At 43.8% G+C, this 19,656-nt stretch overlaps 2 protein-coding genes, 1 long non-coding RNA gene and 2 other non-coding genes across 5 annotated transcripts in view; 1 reads left to right on the plus strand and 4 right to left on the minus strand.

Annotated features, from left to right (window-relative positions):
- Positions 1-1,508: 1,508 nt before the first annotated feature.
- Positions 1,509-4,077, minus strand: EEF1B2 (eukaryotic translation elongation factor 1 beta 2). Its single transcript, NM_001082399.1, is given in 6 exon segments — positions 1,509-1,706; positions 1,822-1,947; positions 2,327-2,393; positions 2,654-2,780; positions 3,393-3,515; positions 3,944-4,077. Coding segments are annotated over 6 exon segments (678 nt in total). The 5' UTR covers positions 4,024-4,077; the 3' UTR covers positions 1,509-1,551.
- On the minus strand, positions 2,060-2,192 carry LOC127491911 (small nucleolar RNA SNORA41). The gene has a single exon (XR_007920838.1). It is a non-coding gene; the product is annotated as a small nucleolar RNA SNORA41 (small nucleolar RNA).
- Positions 2,479-2,557, minus strand: LOC127491908 (small nucleolar RNA SNORD51). Its single transcript, XR_007920836.1, has one exon. It is a non-coding gene; the product is annotated as a small nucleolar RNA SNORD51 (small nucleolar RNA).
- On the minus strand, positions 4,002-4,561 carry LOC149127305 (uncharacterized). The gene is made up of 2 exons (XR_016231929.1): positions 4,316-4,561; positions 4,002-4,209 (listed from the first exon to the last, which is right to left on the minus strand). It is a non-coding gene; the product is annotated as an uncharacterized LOC149127305 (long non-coding RNA).
- The window catches only part of NDUFS1 (NADH:ubiquinone oxidoreductase core subunit S1), a 33,740-nt gene continuing 18,621 nt past the window's right edge, over positions 4,538-19,656 (plus strand). Inside the window, exons 1-9 of the mRNA XM_002712574.6 lie at positions 4,538-4,643; positions 8,462-8,526; positions 9,739-9,830; positions 14,394-14,501; positions 15,541-15,617; positions 16,145-16,226; positions 16,318-16,448; positions 16,875-17,060; positions 19,273-19,407. Coding sequence (XP_002712620.3) covers positions 8,466-8,526; positions 9,739-9,830; positions 14,394-14,501; positions 15,541-15,617; positions 16,145-16,226; positions 16,318-16,448; positions 16,875-17,060; positions 19,273-19,407 — 872 coding nt within the window. The 5' untranslated portion in view covers positions 4,538-4,643; positions 8,462-8,465. The remainder of the gene's footprint in view (positions 4,644-8,461; positions 8,527-9,738; positions 9,831-14,393; positions 14,502-15,540; positions 15,618-16,144; positions 16,227-16,317; positions 16,449-16,874; positions 17,061-19,272; positions 19,408-19,656) is intronic.

Here is a 19,656-nt window from a genome sequence, read left to right on the forward strand (position 1 = left end):
GTGCCAAGATGTAACACTGCTTCAAATCATATCAATATAAAGCATAAATTTAGATTTGCAATGTTAAGGTTTAGAAGTTATAATTCTGGAAAGCCTTCCTTAACTCAGTCCCTCCTCTGAAAGGTGTCCTAATAGCACTGTTCATCCTGTGTCACCTAACATTTTTGTTTACTTAGACATAGAATTTTCCTTTTCATGTAACTTAGTTAAAATATTCATGTTGGTAGTTACCACAAAAATAACTGAAAATTGTGTTTTTATCTTGAGATCAAAATACAAACAAACAGCAGGAAGAGCCCTTGCTTTAAACAAACAGCAGGAAGAGCCCTTGCTTCCTCCCCTCCTGCTTCTGGAAAAAAAAACCCCAAATAAAGCCTATAACCCTAAGGATCATAAAGATTTAATCAGTAATTCAGTGACTTGTACAGAACAGAAAGTTCCACAAATAAAACCCAAGGTTCAGCATAATCTTTGTCTCACCTGCTGTTCTTTTTAAGTGGAGAAAGGATGGCTAGAACAATGGGCTCCCACCTGGGCTTTGTGAGACCTGTCCAGCTCCTCAGGTTGTCACACCAGCCTTCCCCAGTGTGACTCTTACTTGGACCTCAAATTCATAGCCTCTCCAAGCAGGATCCTAACAGATGCTTTTCCACAGCCAGGAAGGGGGCTAATGATGCCCTTTTAACATTTTAAAATTTGTTTGAAATATGAAATTAGAAAGGGAGATAGAAGGCCGGCGCCGTGGCTCAACAGGCTAATCCCCCGCCTTGTGGCGCCGGCACACCAGGTTCTAGTCCCGGTCGGGGCACCGGATTCTGTCCCGGTTGCCTCTCTTCCAGGCCAGCTCTCTGCTGTGGCCCGGGAAGGCAGTGGAGGATGGCCCAGGTGCTTGGGCCCTGCACCCCATGGGAGACCAGGATAAGTACCTGGCTCCTGCCATCGGATCAGTGCGATGCGCTGGCCACGCTGGCCACTGGAGGGTGAACCAATGGCAAAAGACCTTTCTCTCTCTCACTGTCCACTCTGCCTGTCAAAAAAAAAGGAAAAAAAAAAAAAAAGAGATAGAGCTTCCATCCATGGTTGTGGGACTCCACATAGGTATAGGTGCCTAAGGACTTGGGCCATCACTGCCTTCCTAGGCATTTCAGCAGGGAGATGGACGAAAAATGGAGCAGGTACAGGTGGAGGATTACCAAGCTGTGCCCCAACACTGACCCCACAATATTTACAAGTGAGATTTTAACAGTACTTTTTCAGGTACCAATTAATCCCAACATGAAGATGCAGGATTACGGCAAATCACATCGTGAGCACCATGCATTGCTGCTGAGTACCTCACTTGGGGTACAGGATTGTATTGCAACTGCAAAATATCAAAGTGCTAAATCAGAATTTTATTATTTATGAATTACATACACAATGAATTCCTTCACTCAAAATGAAAAGTTAATATATAATATATACATGTATACCACCCTCTCATTCAATGAACTCAAGAGCCAAGGGTTATCTTTCAAGCTTTTATTTAAGTGAAACAATCCAGGATGGATTTTAGATCTTGTTGAAAGCAGCCACATCCATGGATTGCACATAGTCCTCAAAAGCCGTGATCTGCTCCTCCAGCATATCTGTTCCAACTTTGTCATCTTCAACTACACACTGTATTTGAAGCTTCTTAATTCCATACCCCACTGGAACTAGTTTAGCTAAAAAAGAGCATTAAAAAAAAAAAAATCTCAATTAGAAAAGTCCTGTTGGTTGGCAAAACTTCAAACTGCATGCAAATTCCATGATGCTTCATAAAGAAAAAATTAAACTCACAGGAGCCCCAGACCAAGCCATCTGCTTGAATGCTTCTGACACACTCCTCCAATTTTACCATATCTGTTTCATCATCCCAGGGTTTCACATCTAGTAAGATGGAAGACTTGGCAACAAGTGCAGGTTCTAAAAAGACCAATAATCATCATTATTCAAACACTCAACAACTATTATTTTCACCCTAGTCCAACTGGTTGATTTGGGCCATCTCTTCGGCCAAACAAAATCAGAGTACATCTCATGTGTGTCACACATATGCCCACTTTCTGTTTTGCTAAGAAAGAGGTGTTTAATTGTGTAACAGTTTCTTTCCCACAGTGGAATGCCACAACTGCTACCATAAGAACAGCTGCAGACCAGTAGCTGTGGAAGTTTTAAGTGGAATAACCTCTATGGAAGGTTTTAAAGTACCGCTGTATTCAAGGAATGTAGAGGAAATTACTTTGGGGCCAAGCAGTTTACCCAATCATGAAATAAAATAAACAGTAATTATAAAGTAGCTTACTTTTGGCTTTCTTTGACTCATACTGTGCAAGTCGTTCTTCCCTTAACCTCTTTGCCTCTTCACTTTCCTGTAAAGAAAAATTTCAATGTTTCACAAAGCTGACTGCTTCTTTGTATAAAGTTAACAGGGTCAGTCATCACACAACAAAAACCCAGTTTTATCAGAAAAAAGCAAATCCATCACGAACTCAGCCGAAAGATGGTGATGTGATTTTAGTCATCATGTAACTGGTGAGAATTTTTTAAAGGCAGGTTGTAGAGAAGCCAGGCATCAAGTCCAGGCACTATGGCTCCACAGCCTGTGTTTATGCACAATGACATGCCATACCTCCTCATCATCAGATCCAAAGAGGTCAATGTCATCGTCATCTTTACTATCTGTGGCTCCACTTCCTGTGGTGTCTTCCACATCTGCAGGGCCATACCTGCCCAAAGCTTTTTTTATTCCTGGCAGGCTTTAAAAAAAAGAAAAAAAAAAATCACCCACTATTAGGTTGGTTTAACATCCCCCCCCCCCCCCCCGACAATCTGTGTTTTCAGGACTACTAATCACTAGGTCCCTTTTGGATTAACAAGTTATCCTTTTGAGACTCCCAAGTAAAGTTAACTTTTCTATGTTTAACTCAGCCAGCAAACATTAGTACCATGTAAAACATTATATTCAACACTATGATTTACTCTTTCAGTATGAATATTTCTGTTCAAGATTTCGTTAAGCTTGCTCAGTTGCATTCTTAGTAAACTTGAGTCCACTTCCCCAAACTTCCACCCTTGCTGACCCTTTCAGAAGAATGGCCACCCTCTCACCCCAGAGGCACCTTCCCCCACCTCCCAGGGCAGGGTCGAAGCACACTGACGGGGCGGGGGGTGGGGTGGGGAATGCTGCACTGCTGTTGTCCATCTTCTAAGTGGAGGGCTTCAGTCTCCTGGCCTTCTAAGGTCACAAAGCAATTTAGCTTACAATAGCCCAACAGAAGTGGCGCAGCCGGGCCCAAATGTGAAAATCCCGATCAAACTTACAAAGCGGTCTCATTCTCCAAACAGATATAAAACAAAGGTTGCTTTACCTGGCCTTCTCCTTCTCGTAGGACTTGATGTGATTATACCAGCGTAGGGCATGACACAAGTCGGCAGGCGGCGGGCCGGAGACGGCTTCGAACACTGCCACATCTGCCTGGGACGGCACATACCTGCCGAGGACGCAAAACCGACGCGTTTTAAAAGACGCAACCACCAACAAACCACCGCAGACGCCACACCCGCCAAATCCACCAGCGGGAACACGTCCACGGATCACCGGGCTACCTAAGCTTCTTTAGTCCTTTAGCTCCCCTTCTCCTGGGCCGTGCCTGTCACTTACGGACCTCCAACCCTGCAAACCCAACACAGCTCCACCTGCATCCGTTACCAGGGCAAAGCCGCGGAAAAACCAGGGGCGAATCGAAGCGGTACCCTTGTCCCCTCGCAGCCCCCTGCCCCACCAGCCACCGGAGACGGAAAAGCGGCGCTTTCCACCTCAGCCCCGGGCCCGTCCTCCGATGGAGGCTGGGCCACGTGGCCCCGGCCGGCCCGGGCCCGGGAAGCTCCTCAGCCGGCCGGTCCCGGCCCGTCCGCTCACCCCTCGATGTAGCTCTTGTCCGCCAGGTAATCGTTGAGCACCTGGAGGCCGGCGGGGCTTTTCAGGTCTCCGAAACCCATGGCGTCAGCTGTAGCCGGGAGCTGAGGGCAGCGGAGCAAAAGAGCGCAGGCTACGGCGCCCGGCTCTAAGAGAGAAAAAAAGGGCCCGAGTACGCCGGAAAACTCCTTATATAGAGACGGAGGCGTTTCCCTCCGCCGCACGCGGCCGAAGGTTAAAGGTCAAAGTAGGTTAGTCTTCTCCTTCCTCTACGTAAAAAATTGAAGATTCAGAATTAAGTGGCACACAAATTGTCCGTATTGTCTTCGTATAGCGAAATAAATTTAAAAAGCGAGTCATTTCTCAAATTCGTACCTCCACGACGCCCAAAGATCGCGGGAACCGCCCCTTGGAGCTCCGGAGATGACCGAAGGCGCTCGGTTCCCGGGTTTCCGGCCACTTCCGGCGGAACTGCGGACCCCAGTCGTTCCGTCCTGCTGCTGCGACCTCCGTCCCGCCCTCTGTCGGGCCTAAGCGGAAAATTGTCGAATGTGGGGTTTCTGGTCCCTCCTGGGTTTCCGTAGCCCGGGCCCGGTTGACGGAGTTAGCCGAGACCGCCATATTGAATAGGCGACCCGGCTTCTGAGAGGGTCGGAGTGGTCCGGACAGGTAACAGCGCAGCCTCGGCAGCTCCGGGGAGAAGGTGAGGTTGTATTTGGGTCGGAGGGCTGAGGTTTCTCAGCCAGGGGTTTATTTTTTGGCAGGAGGACTGTTTCACATGGCCCGGGACACTCATTCTCCTCTTGTCCTTGACTGGGCACCGCCTCCCTCCTGCCCGGCCCGGGAGTCCCCGCGAGCCGGCAGGTGAAGGCTGTTAGTGATGATCTCTGCCCTGAAGGAGCAGAGGGGAGGTAGAGGGTCCGAATGCAGGCTGTGGGCCAGCTTCTCCCTGCAGGCAAAAGCGGATCGTTCCCTTCGTAGGAGAAGGCCGTTTTGTCCCCGGTGGGAGGAGCTGTGTCAGGTGACTAAGACCTAAAGCCTAAGATGAGAACTTCCCCCCGAATTTCCACATACCGTACCTGGGACAGTGCATCATTGCTTAGTCGCCGTTGATTTCGCAGCCGTCATGCCTCTGATCTTTGCTTTTTTTGTTGTTGTTGTTCAATTGACCACCTTGGGTAGCACTTTTTTATCCCTTTCACTGGTGGGGAAACTCAGCAGGAGGACTTTTAAAGGTAGCTCACGGTCGTACTGCGAATGACACGGCTGTGTTGCTCGCCAGTTTCGGGGATCGAATCTGATGCATGTACTGTAAGGTCATGGGTCAGACCCAACTCTGCAGACACCCAAGTTCAGAGTATAGCAAACAACGTGAGTTGTTAACATCAGGTTTTCTTTTTGTGCAAAATTCTGTTTTTAAACCGAGTTGTCGTTAAGTAGAGTTGTAAGGGTGGCAGAGAACCTGCACTTCTTACTTCCAGGAAAGTGATCTCTTTATGAATTATGGCCAGGGATTGGAGATTCACTGGTTATTGAACCTGTACTGTGAAGTCAGAAATGAGTCCATAAAGAAGACTAAGGTGGGTGACTGACGGAAGCTGTCAAAAAACTTTAGATAGGCTGGTGTAGGAGAGCCTCGGGACAGGGAGGAAGCTCTTAAGCCAAGATTAGAAGGATGAGGAGGTTCCAGAAAAATCCAAGGGAAGAATATGTCAGTCTGAGGCCACAGCCAGTAGGAAGAAGGTTGGGCTGTGGGGACATTGTGGAAGAGAGAGGTCCCATCTGCTGGTTCACTCCCCAAATGGCCGGGGTAGCAGGGATTGGGCTGGGGAAGGAAGCCTTCAGGAAGAAGCTCAATCTAGGCCTCCCACCTGGGTGCCAGGGACCCAGCGGGAGCCATCGCTGCTACCTCTCAGGGTGTGCATTAGCAGGAAGTTGGACTCAGAAGACAGAACTGGGTATTGAACCTTAGGAACTCCAGTGTGGGACTACAGTGTTGTAACTGGCAGCTTAACTGCAAGGCTGAATGCCCACCCCAGATAAATACATTAAAAGCACATATCAAAGTGTGGTATGTCTGTTCTTATGTTGGGCTCAGTAGTATTCCATTTGCTTCTGGATGTTCCACAAACAGCCTGTTTCTGGTTATTTCCTATCTATCTAAAATGGGCACCTACTTTTAATGTTGTATGTTTATGATAGTATTAAAGGTTTTCAAAGTATTGTGAAATACTGATTGTTGATTTTGAATCTGTTAGTGCTGATTAAACAAATTGAGTTTTGCCTTTGTATCATCAATAGTTTTTTTTTTAAGATTTCTTTCTTTATTTGAAAGAGTTAGAGGGAGGGGCCAGTGCTGTGGCATAGTGGGTAAAGCCACCACCTGCAGTGCCAGCATCCCATATGTGCGCCAGTTCAAGTTCCGGCTGCTCGGGGCTGGCACTTTGGCACAGCGGATTAACGCCCTGGCCTGAAGCGCTGGCATCCCATATGGGCGCCGGTTCTAGTCCTGGCTGCTCCTCTTCTGATCCGGCTCTCTGCTCTGGCCTGGGAAGGCGGTAGAGGATGGCCTAAGTCCTGGCTGGGCCCCTGCACCATGTGGGAGACCTGGAGGAAGCTCCTGGCTCCTGGCTTTGGATCAGTGCAGCTCCAGCTGTTGCGACCAATTGGGGAGTGAACCATCAGATGGAAGACCTCTCTCTCTGCCTCTCTTCTCTCTGTGTAACTCTGACTTTCAAATAAATAAATAAATCTTAAAAAAAAAAAAGTTCCGGCTGCTCCACTTCTGATCCAGCTCTCTGCTATGGCCCAAGTCCTTGGGCCCCTGCACCCGCATGGGAGACCAGGAGGAAGCTCCTGGCTCCTGGCTCCTGGCTTTGGATCAGCGCAGCTTTGGCTATTGCAGCCAACTGGAGAATGAACCAGCGGATGGAAGACCTTTTTCTCTCTCTCTCTCTCTCTGTCTGCCTCTCCTTCTCTCTGTAACTCTTTCACATAAATAAATAAATAAATCTTTAAAAAAAAAAAAAAAGAGGGAGAGACAGAGAGATCCTCCATCTATTGGTTCACTACCTAAATGGCTGAAGCCAGCAGCTTCATCCATGTTTCCCATATAGGTGGCAGGGGCCTAAGCACTGGGGCCATCTTCCAATGCTTTCCCAGGCCATAGCAGAGAGCTGGATCAGAAGTGGAGCAGCCAGGACTCAAACAGGCACCCATATGGGATGCTGGCACTGCAGGCAGCCGCTTTATCCACTTGGCCACAGCGCTGGCCCCTATTTATTTTATTTGAAAGACAGAGTCACAGAGAGAGACAAAGAGAGAGAAAGGCCTTCCATCTGCTGATTCACTCCCCAAATGGCCACAATGGCTGGAGCTGGGCCAATCTGAAGCCAGGAGTCAAGAGATTCCTCTGGGTCCCCCACGTGGGTGCTGGGACCCAAGGACTTGTGCTATCTTCTACTGTTTTCCCATGCCATAGCAGAGAGCTGGATTGGAAATGGAGTAGCCAGGACTTGAATTGGCGCCCTTATGGGATGCCGCACTGTAGGCTGGGGCTTTACCTGGGGCTTTAACTGCAATGCCATAGCACCAGCCCCAAAAGTGTTATTCTTACAATTTATTTTACTATATAGCAGTGTTTTAAGTTTCATCATTTCTCTATTGTTGGAAAACAACAAAGCTGCCCTTTATACAAAATTGGGTATCCCAAATTTATACAATTACTGCTTCTTAGCTTCTTGACATTGTGTAAGTCAGTTAATATATCTGAGATGAAATAGCCTTATCTACAGAGTTTGACATAATATATATGAGGTGCTTTATTTTATTTAATTTATTTATTTGAGAGACAAAGACCTCCCATCTGCTTGTTCACTTCTGAAATGCCTACAACGGCCAGGGCTATGCCCTGCCAAAGCTGGGAACCAGGAACTAAATTTATATCTCCCATGTGGGGGCAGTAACTGAATTACTTAAGCCATCACTGCTGCCTTCCAGTGTCTGCATTGGTGGGAAGCTAGACTCAGGAGCTGGAGCTGAGTATTGAATCTGTGCACTCTTATGTGGGATGTGGGAATCTTAATTGGTACCTCTTTCTTTTCCTTTTTTTTTTTTTTTTTAAAGATTTATTTTGTTTGAATGACAGAGAGAGGGGGAGACAGAGATCTTCCAACCACTGGTTCACTCCCCAAATGGCCATAATTACTAGGGCTGGGCCAGGCTGAAGCCAGGAATCTGGAACTCCATCCACATCTCCCATGTGGATGGCAGGGGCTCAGGTATTTGGGCCATTATCTTCTGCTTTCCAAGGCACATTAGCACAGAGCAGAATTGGAAGCAAAACAGCAAGTACTCCAACCAGCAACCTGCTGCACCACAACCCCAGTCCCATTAATCAGTGTCTAACTGCTAGGTAAATGCCTGCCCCTAAAGTACTTTACAACTGTAAAACAGTGCCCAAAAGTTTGTAAGAACATGTTTTCTTTCTGACAGTAATATAATTCTTTCTTTAATTTTTAGCAACATGTTAAGGATACCTGTAAGAAGGGCCCTAGTAGGCCTTTCTAAATCTACTAAAGGATATGGTGAGTTTTTTTAATTTGGGTTTGTAAGCATTAGATTTTTATCTTTGTGAATTTGTAGGTCTATGTACTATTTACTATTTCTTCAAAGGCCTTAAATCTATTATTTGTTTTAAACAAAAAAAAGATGCAAATTATCTTAAATTGACAGAATTATTTTCAAAATATGTCTTTATCTTAAACAATTTACAGAAATTAACATGAAATGAAAAGTATTAGGAAATACCTGTCAGTGCCAAAATGGAAAAATCAAGTCATTCTGTTTTTTTTTTTTTTTTTTTTGACAGGCAGAGTGGACAGTGAGAGAGATAGAGAGAAAGGTCTTCCTTTGCCGTTGGTTCACCCTCCAATGGCCGCCGCAGCCGGCGCGCTGCGGCCGGCGCACCGCGCTGAACCGATGGCAGGAGCCAGGAGCCAGGTGCTTTTCCTGGTCTCCCATGGGGTGCAGGGCCCAAGCACCTGGGCCATCCTCCACTGCACTCCCTGGCCACAGCAGAGGGCTGGCCTGGAAGAGGGGCAACCGGGACAGAATCCGGCGCCCCGACCGGGACTAGAACCCGGTGTGCCGGCGCCGCTAGGCGGAGGATTAGCCTAGTGAGCCGCGGCGCCGGCCCCCATTCTGTTTTTGAGAAGTGTTTTTTCCTTGAACTTATTTTCTGTTGTATTAAAATATTCAGTTTAAAGTATTAAAATTAGACAACCACATTCTACTTGCTAATCAAGATAGAAAAAGCTTTGTGTTTTTTTTTTTAAGATGTATATATTTATTTGTTTGAAAGATAGAAAGATCTTCCATCCATTGGTTCATTTCCCAAATGCCTGCAATGGCTGGGGCTGGGCCAGGCCAAAGTCAGGAGCCAGGAGCTTCCTCTGGGTTTTCCAGTGGGGGCAGGGGCCCAAGCACTTGGGTCATCTGCTGCTGCTTTCCTAGATGCATTAGCAGGTAGCTGGATCAAAAGTGGAGCAACCAGAACACAACCAGTGCCCATATGAGATGCCAGCGTTGTGGGTGATGGGATTAATCTGCTGTGTCACAACACTGGACCCCAAAAAGCTTTGCCTTTTTCTAACTCAGTATTGTAAAAGTTTAAGGAATAGTATAAAATGAAGAAAAATTTTAGGCTTCCACATAGGATTAATTAATTTATTGTCATCCATTATTAATAAATTTGACTCTGTTAATTTGTTTTTCACTTCATTGTTTTTGATGGTCAGTTCGAACGACTGCTACAGCCGCAAGCAACTTGATTGAAGTGTTTGTTGATGGTCAGTCTGTCATGGTGGAACCGGGAACTACTGTCCTCCAAGTAAGCAAAGATTCTAATTCTTTACTTTTGTTTGTGTGTGTTCTGATTTTGGGGGGGGAAAAAAGCAGTTTATTTCCTCATACTCTTTATTTACTTTTAAAGAAAACCTACAGAATTACATAAAAGTACTTTTATTTTCTTGGCATTTCTTTTTTTAAAGATTTATTTATTTGAAAGGCAGAGAGAAAGAGAGAGAGAGAGAGGTTTTCTATCTGCTGGTTCACTCACCAGATGGCCACAGTGGCTAGAGCTGTGCTGATCCAAAGCCAGTAGCCAGGAGCTTCTTCCAGATCTCCCACACTGGTGCAGGGTCCCAAAGGACTTGGGCTGTCTTCTACTGCTTTCCCAGGCCATAGCAGAGAGCTGGATCAGAAGTAGAACAGCCAGGACTTGAACCGGCCCCTGTATGGGATGCTAGTTAGCACTGAAGGTGGCAGCTTTACCTGCTACACTACAGTGCTGGCCCCTCTTGGGTTTTATTTATTTATTTATTTATTTTTCATTCTTAGGGAACTGTGATAGTTCTTTTATTTTAGTTGTGCTCTCCAACTGAATATCCAGTAAGAAATTTGAAGTTACATGAAATAAATTATTTCACTGTAGGTAATAGGTACTTTAGGTAAGTTTGTGAAAAGGTGATCTTTGTTGTGGGCTTGTTTAATGCTTTTTAGTTTCATTTAACATTTCTCTTTGTTTTTTGAAGCTTATTTATTTATTTACTTGAAAAGTACAATGGCAGAAAGAGATCTTCATCTTTTTTTTTTTTTTTTTTTTTTTTTTTTAAGACTTATTTATTTGAAAGAGTTACAGAGAGGCAGAGAGAGAGGTCTTCCATCCTCTGGTTCACTCCCCAATTGGCCGCATGGCTAGAGCTGGGCCAATCCGAAGCCAGGAGCTTCTGGGTCTCTCAGGTGATTACAGGGGCCCAAGGACTTGGGCCATCTTCTGCTGCTTTCCCAGGCCATAGCAGAGAGCTGGATCAGAAGTAAAACAGCCAGGACTTGAACCAGCGCCTGCATGGGATGGTGGCACTGCAGACTGGGGCTTTAATCCACAGTGCTGGCCCTGAGATCTTCATGTGTTGCTTCACTCCCCAGATGCCTGCAAAGCCAAGGCTAGGCAAGGTGCACCCATAATTATGAACTGCAACCAGGTCTCCCACATTGGTGTCAGAAAACCAAATACTTGCACTATCATCTGCTGCCTCTCAGATTCACTAATATTAGCAGCCGGCACCGTGGCTCACTAGGCTAATCCTCTGCCTTGCGGCGCTGGCACACCAGGTTCTAGTCCTGGTCGGGGCGCCGGATTCTGTCCTGGTTGCCCATCTTCCAGGCCAGCTCTCTGCTGTGGCCCGGGAGTGCAGTGGAGGATGGCCCGAGTGCTTGGGCCCTGCATCCCATGGGAGACCAGGAGAAGCACCTGGCTCCTACCATCGGATCAGCGCGGTGTGCCGGCGCACTGCAGCCGGCCGTGGCGGCCATTGGAGGGTGAACCAACGGCAAAGGAAGACCTTTCTCTCTGTCTTTCTCTGTCCACTCTGCCTGTCAGAAAAAAAAAAAAAGAAAAAGAAAATCGGATTAGAAGTGGAGGCAATTGATTGGCGTTGTGGAGTTGTGGGTAAAGCCACTGCCTGCAATGTTGTGCCATTTGAGTTCTGGCTGCTCCACTTCCAGTCCAGCACCCTGCTAATGGCCTGAGAAAAGCAGTGGAAGATGGCCCAAGTGCTTAGATCCCTGCCACTCATGTGGCAGAAGGCACTCCTGGCTTCTAGCTTCAGCCTGGCCCAGCCCTGGTCACTGAGGCCATTTAGGGAGTGAACCAACAGATAGAAGATTGATCAATCTCTCTCTCTCTCTCTCTCCCTCTCTCTCTCTCTGGCTCTTACAAATAAATAAATAAATCTTAAAAAAAAAAAAAAAAAAAAGTGGAGATGAGACTCCATGTCATATGCTGTGATGCAGGTTACATGTGCCCAAGTGCTCACTTAACCCACTGTGCCAGAATGTCCACCCCCTTTCTACTTTTAATAATTAAGAATGTGTCCTACAAACTTGGTAAAATAATGGTAGTGTGTTCTTAAATTTATATCCCATATGTTTAATTTTTCCAAATTCTTTCAGAAATAACAAATTTGGTCATAGAGAGTTGATGCTTAATTTCATCTGCAAGTTATTACAGAGCTAAATGTTCTTTGTTTAATTCAGCAGTCATTTCTACACTACCTGCTAGGCATAGACATGTACTAAATATTTCATGTGACAAAAGTATTTTAGCAAGGATAGGAGGTTGGTAATCCCTAAATATTTTAAAGGATGAATAGGTGTGTTTATATGTGAAGAATGAGGATGTACATTTTTTATGAAAAAATAATTAGCTAAAGCTGGAAACTTGTTGTATTTAGGACGCTTCAAATTGTTTGGTATTGATGGAATATAAGATATAGTAGAAGATGAGATGACAGAAAATCAAGTTATTGAGGAAGGAAATGTCTAGTTATGAAATATAACATCTGTGATGCAAAAGAGCTGGTAGTTTGACCCATTGGGAATTTTGGTGGCTAGCAAGCAGTGTGACAATGACTGTAGAGGATGATATAGAGGTTTGGAGAATGGCAAAATTGGAGTGAAAGACAGGGAAAAAGTATTAGTGGAGTAGAAAATAAAAAGATCGGCCGGCGCCGCAACTCACTAGGCTAATCCTCCGCTTTACGGTGCCGGCACACCGGGTTCTAGTCCCGGTCGGGGCGCCGGATTCTGTCCCGGTTGCCCCTCTTCCAGGCCAGCTCTCTGCTGTGGCCCGGGAGTGCAGTGGAGGATGGCCCAAGTACTTGGGCCCTGCACCCACATGGGAGACCAGGATAAGTACCTGGCTCCTGCCATCGGATCAGCGCGGTGCGCCGGCCGCGGTGGCCATTGGAGGGTGAACCAACGGCAAAGGAAGACCTTTCTCTCTGTCTCTCTCTCTCTCTCTGTCTACTCTGCCTGTCAAAAAATAATAAAAAATAAAAATAAAAAAAATAAAGAGATCTAAAATAGTAGCATTTGGAATAGAAACAAGAGGGGAGATTTAAGGGAGAACAAGATTTAGACAAATAGGCGTTTTGGACTGATGGAAAGGAGAGGAATTTTTGTGGTTTTTCAGGTTTTGTTAGCCTGTTTGAGGCTGTATGTGGAGAGCACAAATAGATTGAATTTAAGCTATCTGTAGAATATGTGCAAAGGCTTGTTTAAATCTGAAGCTTGGAAAAGTGCATGGCCTCAGGGCTGCAGATAATCATATGCAATATAACTGAGTGTGACGCTTGTTCATAACTATGCAAGGATATTTCAAAAAGTTCATGGAGGGATGGGTGTTGGGGCATCGCGAGTTAAACTGCCAACCGTGATGCCTGCCTCCCATATTGAGTGCCTAGGATTGAGTCCTGCCCCTACTTTCCATTTAGCTTCTTACTTCTAGCTTCTTGCTTCCCATTAGCTTCTTGCTAATGCACCTGAGAGGCAAGTAATGATGCCCCAAGTACTTAGGTCCTGCCACCTACATGGGAGACCTGGATGGAGTTCCTGGGTCCTGGCTTCAGCCTGTAGAAGGGCATTGGGGAGTGAACCAGCAGGTGAGAGATCCTCTCTCTGTCTCTCACTCTCTGTCATTCTGCCTTTCAAATAAATAAATCTTTTTAAAAAGTCCATGGAAAAGTAGAATTAAATGATAAATTTCTTTTGGTGTAAAAAATTTTGAACTCTGTGAAGTATTTTATAATATGCATTTCCACAAACTTTGAAAACCTATCTTATGCATGGATTTGAAAATGTTTTGCACCAAAATAAACTTGTCATTTTGAGGTACTCATATCTATTGCATCTATCATATGCGAAACACTCAAAACATTATTGATGACAAAGTACTTGTAGTTAAATCATTGGAAATTAAGGAGACTGTTTTAGAGTGAGGAGTAAGTATGGATAAACTAACTCTAGAGGAAATTTGAACATCATTATAGGCTAAAAGGAGAAGGAACTTGTAGAAAATTGGAGGTGATAATTACAACAGGGCTAATGCCTGGGATTTGGCAGACAGGAACTGGAAAGGGCTTCAGTCACACTGGGAATGTGAGCCCTGGGTGGGAAGTGTGGAGCCAAAGATAGGAGTGGATCACAGCCAGCTATGTGGTATGAAATAGAGTCTCTACTCCCTAAAGTAGAGGAGCAAGGCAAAGAGAAGTCCAGGGAGGAAACTACTAGGTCAGTTGAACAGGGCCCAGGGACAGTGGTGCAGAAGTGGATATGGGAAGTCAGTCCTTCAATAGTCCAAGAGTACTTTATCCAGTATCTTCCATATAAATGAAGGCATACTGAGATCCTCCGATTCTCTGAGGCAGCTTCAGAGCCAACAAGGATTGGGATCAAGAGCAAAGAGGGCGGAATTTCTTCAGTGACTGAAGAACAGATGAAAATAAAGAGATTTATAGATAGAAACCATTTTTTCCTTTTTTATTTGTATCAGTGACAACAGAGATGAGATCAGATTATCCTAATGCACAAGATTTTTTATTTTGTCTTCTAGGCATGTGAGAAAGTTGGCATGCAGATACCTCGGTTCTGTTATCATGAAAGGTTGTCTGTTGCTGGAAACTGCAGGATGTGCCTTGTTGAAATTGAGAAAGCTCCTAAGGTACTTCATACCAAAAATTCCACACCATTCTGTGGAAGGTAGAAATCTTGCAGCAATTTTGTTTAGAATCAGTATTTAATGGGGGGGGGGGGGGCAAACTAATACTCTTCATTTTACATTGGAAACTCAATGATGGAAGTACTTTATAAACCCAAGCGCATGTAGCTGAAACAGATCTAGAGATTAATGGGGATTTCTTATGTCTGTCAGTGTTTCCAAATGGTTCTGTGACACACAAGTAGGATAGTCCCCAGAAGCAAATTAAAAGTGCTTTTGTGGCTCTTGTTTTTCACTAGAGAAAAGAGTTGCAGTGAGGAGTTTCACTTTTCAGTAGTTTAATTGCATTTTGACATGTCAGTTTTAATTCCATAGTATCTAGTTAATCAAAAGCAAAATTGTTTTATGCTCTATTTCAGAGCAGAATTAAAAATGGCACTGACTGACAGAATAAACTTAAGTAGAATGTCTTTTTTTTTTTGGAATTTATTAGTACTTTAGATTCTCACCTATCTGGTGAGAGTCTGGCTGCTTTACAATATGGCAGTAGAGCAAGCAAGAGTCCAGGAAAGGACAAGGGTTACTCTTAAACAGCCTGCTCTCTTGGAAACGAATCTACTCTTATTTTTTTTGGAACTAATAGACTCTTACAATACCTTACCCACTCCTCAAGACCAGCATTAATCCTTTCACTAGGTGCACTGGGATCGCGTCAGCTCCCACTAGGCCCCACTCCTTGTAATACTATTATATTGGGGACCAAGCTTCCAGCACATGAACCTTTGTGGGGACAAATCTTATCCAAACCATAGAAGTGTCTTGTTTGTTTCTTAGAGAAATAATGAAGTGGCAGGTTATCATTTGTTAACATGAAAATGTTATTGCTTCTCAGCCTTTTGGCTAATATCAAGTGTAAATATGAAAAATTTAAAAATTCAGCCTTTAAAAAGCTACTGTGTTCTTTGTTTTCAAATGTATAATTTAGCATTTTCATGTATTAGGCTCCTATACAAACACAGTTTTTTTTCTGTTGAAATTCTAGGTGGTAGCTGCATGTGCCATGCCAGTAATGAAGGGTTGGAATATCCTGACAAACTCGGAAAAATCTAAGAAAGCCCGGTATTTTATTAATACTAATGCAATAATCTTTCTTAAAGCAGAAAAATTATACATTTTAATATTTGGGAGCTTTGCATAGATTAGGAATTCAGTAAAGGAGGTCGGGTTTGTGTTGTTGTACCTAGGATGGGGTCATCATTAAAAACATTTGTTTAGTAATTTATTCAGCATTATCATGAACCGTGAGTCTGGGCTTATTGGGCTGAGATGTGCCAGTTCTGGTGTTGATTGTTTTTGTTTTAAATTAATGTGAATATTTTCTGAGGACTGTTTAGTAACTTTGATGATTTTGTACTGTCAGAAGTCATGATTTTCTAGGTTTTCTAATGATATTTTAATATAGGCTTCTATAAGCGATTTCCATATAATGCTTCTAGAAGGATAGTTAACATTGGCATTTCTGATATTAAATTAATGTGAAGTTATTCTTAAGCATTTATCTTTGAAAGTTACTTAAAAGCTTATAAGTAAATGATTTTGAGTGCTAGCAACTTATGTCATTTTATATATTATAATTTTTCATATAGAGAAGGTGTGATGGAGTTCTTATTAGCAAATCACCCACTGGACTGTCCTATTTGTGACCAAGGAGGTGAATGTGATCTGCAGGTATGTGGTCAGAGTTTGTAAATCTTGTGGGTTGTCTCAGATTTTAATTTCATTAGTAGCATTGGATTGACTCTTTCATAATCTGCTTAAGGACCAATCCATGATGTTTGGAAGTGATAGGAGCCGATTTTTAGAGGGGAAACGTGCTGTGGAGGACAAAAACATTGGGCCTTTGGTAAAGACCATCATGACCAGATGCATACAGTGTACTCGGTGCATCAGGTAGTTTTTTTTCTTCTCTTTCTTGGAATATCATTTTGTACTTACTTAGTTCTCACAAACTTTGGTGGAATAATAACATTAGATAGGGTGGCAACCTATTTGATTTGAGAAGAGGGTTGTTATTTTTTAAGTGTTTTTTGCATATACCAATAAAATGACAGTTTAGTTAATATCAACTTTACTTGGATTTATAAAGTAAAATCTATAAGCATTCACTCTGTGATACTTGTGAGATTTTCTTTTTGTTATTTGTATGTTATAAATTAGTTAAATGCAAACATTTATTGAATCTTATTCATGGACTGTGCTTGTCATTGAGTATATACTCATGTTGTTTCAGTGTTTTGAAAATTATTGTCTCTGTGAACAGGAAAGGCAATAATTTTGCTAGACTTCACCATTTGATGGCACATTTTTGTCTTGCAGGTTTGCAAGTGAGATTGCAGGTGTAGATGATTTGGGAACAACAGGCAGAGGAAATGATATGCAAGTTGGCACATATATTGAAAAGATGTTCATGTCTGAACTGTCTGGAAATATCATTGATATCTGTCCTGTAGGTGCTCTAACCTCTAAGCCCTACGCCTTTACTGCCCGGCCTTGGGAAACAAGGTATTCATTCACCTTTACATTTCTTACAATTTGCTTTTTGACCTTAATTCACTACTGTTCAAAAAAATGGTAAGGGTAGTTTTTCTCTGGGAGTTTTAATCATTTTGGTATGCTAAGCTTTTATTTGCCCTAAGTAAAACCCTTTTAATCAAAGATTAGTTGTTAGATTGAAGAAGCAGATGAACGTGTGTAAATTAATGGTAGTTCTCTTGAAAATTAATTCTAAAATACTTAACTTCTAAGGGGTAAAATAGTCTTGTTTTCTTTATTCTAAAGATTTATTTATTTATTTATTTATTTTTAAAGATTTATTTATTTATGTGAAAGTCAGAGTTACACAGAGGAGAGGCACAGAGAGAGAGAGGTCTTCCATCTGCTGGTTCGCTCCCCAATTGGCCACAATGGCTGGAGCTAAGCCGATCTGAAGCCAGGAGCCAGGAGCTTCTTCCAGGTCTCCCATGTGGATGCAGGGGCCCAAGGATTTGGACCATCTTCTGCTTTCCCAGGCCATAGCAGGGAGCTGGATTGGAAATGGAGCAGCCAGGACTCAAATCAGCGCCCATATGGGATGCTGGCACTGCAGGTGGCAGCTTTACCCACTATGCCACAGCGCAGCCCCCCCCCCCCCTTTTTTTTTTGTGGATAGGCAGAATTAGTGAGAGAGACAGAGAGAAAGGTCTTCCTTCCGTTGGTTCACCCCCCAAATGGCTGCCACGGCTGGCGTGCTGCGCTGATCCGAAGCCAGGAGCCAGGTGCTTCTTCCTGGTCTCCCATGTGGGTGCAGGGCCCAAACGCCTGGGCCATCCTCCACTGCCTTCCCGGGCCACAGCAGAGAGCTGGACTGGAAGAGGAGCAACCGGGACAGAACCGGCACCCCAACTGGGACTAGAACCCGGAGTACCGGCGCCACAGGTGGAGGATTAGCCTAGTGAGCCGCGGCGCTGGCCCCTTTTTTTTAAGGTATCTTAACTGTGAAGTATCTTTACTGAGAATCTCTACATGTTGATTCATGGTTGTCATTACTTCCCCTTTAATTCTTTTTTAAACTTTTTAAAAATTTATTATTTATTTTCATTTTATTTGAAAGGTAGAGAGAGACAGAGACAGAGAAAGGTGTTCTATCCTCCGGTTCATTTCTCAAATGAACCATGCCAATGCTGGGAGCCCGAAATCCAATCCAGGTCTCCTATATAGGTGGTAGGGAACAAAGCAATTTTTTATTCAGAAAAGCTTTTCTCACATTGTTGTAAACCTTTGGTAGATTTCCAAAGTACTGCAGAGGTGGATTTTGTCTGATTTTATTTTTGTTTTTTGGTAGTGGAAGATCTGTTGAACTCCTTAATTTGCCATCACCAGAAATCCTATCCCTCCTATTTTTTGTTTGCTTTTGTTTTTGTAATTTGAGAGGCAGAGAGCACAAGCTCCCATCCTAAATACCTGCCACAGCCAGGGCTGGGCCAAAGTCAGGAGCTGGGGACCTAATCTAGGTCTTCCACATGGGAGTCAGAGACCCAATTACTTGAGCCATCACTGCTGCTTCCATTGTTTGTATCAGTGAGAAATTGGAGTCAGGAGTCAGAGGTATTGAACCCAGGCACTCCATTATGGGTTACAGGTATCAGCAGGCTAAATGCCTGCCCTTAGTATTTATTTTAATATTAAATAGCCCCAGATTTGGCTAGTTGAAATCCCTCAATACTGTCTTTTGGATTGAATAGACTTTTTTTTCTTTTTATGAAGATAAAAGGTTTATTTAGCTTATGGTTCTAGAGTCTGGTAGGTTCTGGGGCTGTAATTGGGGAGGTCCTTCATGCTGATAGGGACTCTGAAGAGTCTCTACGCAGTGCTGGGCATCACTTGGCAAAGGGGAACATCTGTCAGAAAATGGTTTTAAATGCTTCATTATTGTGTGTGCTGGTTCATTCCCCAATTGCCTACAGTAGCCATGGTTTGGCCAGGTCAAAGCCAGGAGCCAGGAATTCAATCCAGGTCTTTCATGTGGGTGGGAGGGAACCACGTACCTGAGCCATCATCTGTTGCTTTCCAGGGTGCACATTAGCAGGAAGCTGGATTGGATGCAAAGATGATGCTTGACCTAGGCTCTCTGATATGGGATGTGGGTGTTCCAGATGACAGCTTAATCAGCTGTGCCACAATGCCTGCCCCTCTGTGAACTTTGAACTGGTGTCTCATGCATGTGTTTATTTTTCAGAAAGACAGAATCCATTGATGTGATGGATGCAGTTGGAAGTAATATTGTAGTTAGCACAAGAACCGGAGAGGTGATGCGGATTTTGCCACGTATGCATGAGGACATCAATGAAGAGTGGATTTCTGATAAAACCAGGTATGAACTTATATTATTTTCCTTACATTTTACAATTGATTTTAAGAAACTTTATCATAATTTTAAAGAGTTGTGTCTCGTATTTCCAAATGGGTTAATGAATAAGCAGTTGAAATTTGAACTGCTTATATAGAGAATGGAACAAAACTGACATATTCCTAGGTCTATAAGAGTTTGCACAATGTAATTTTTTTTGAAAGATTTATTTATTTGAAAGGTAGAGTCACAGAGAGAGGGAGACAGAAAGAG

The sequence above is a fragment of the Oryctolagus cuniculus genome, chromosome 3, assembly GCF_051225735.1.
Source record: "Oryctolagus cuniculus isolate XC-2025 breed Fujian yellow rabbit chromosome 3, ASM5122573v1, whole genome shotgun sequence".
In the NCBI taxonomy this organism is placed as follows: domain Eukaryota; kingdom Metazoa; phylum Chordata; class Mammalia; order Lagomorpha; family Leporidae; genus Oryctolagus; species Oryctolagus cuniculus.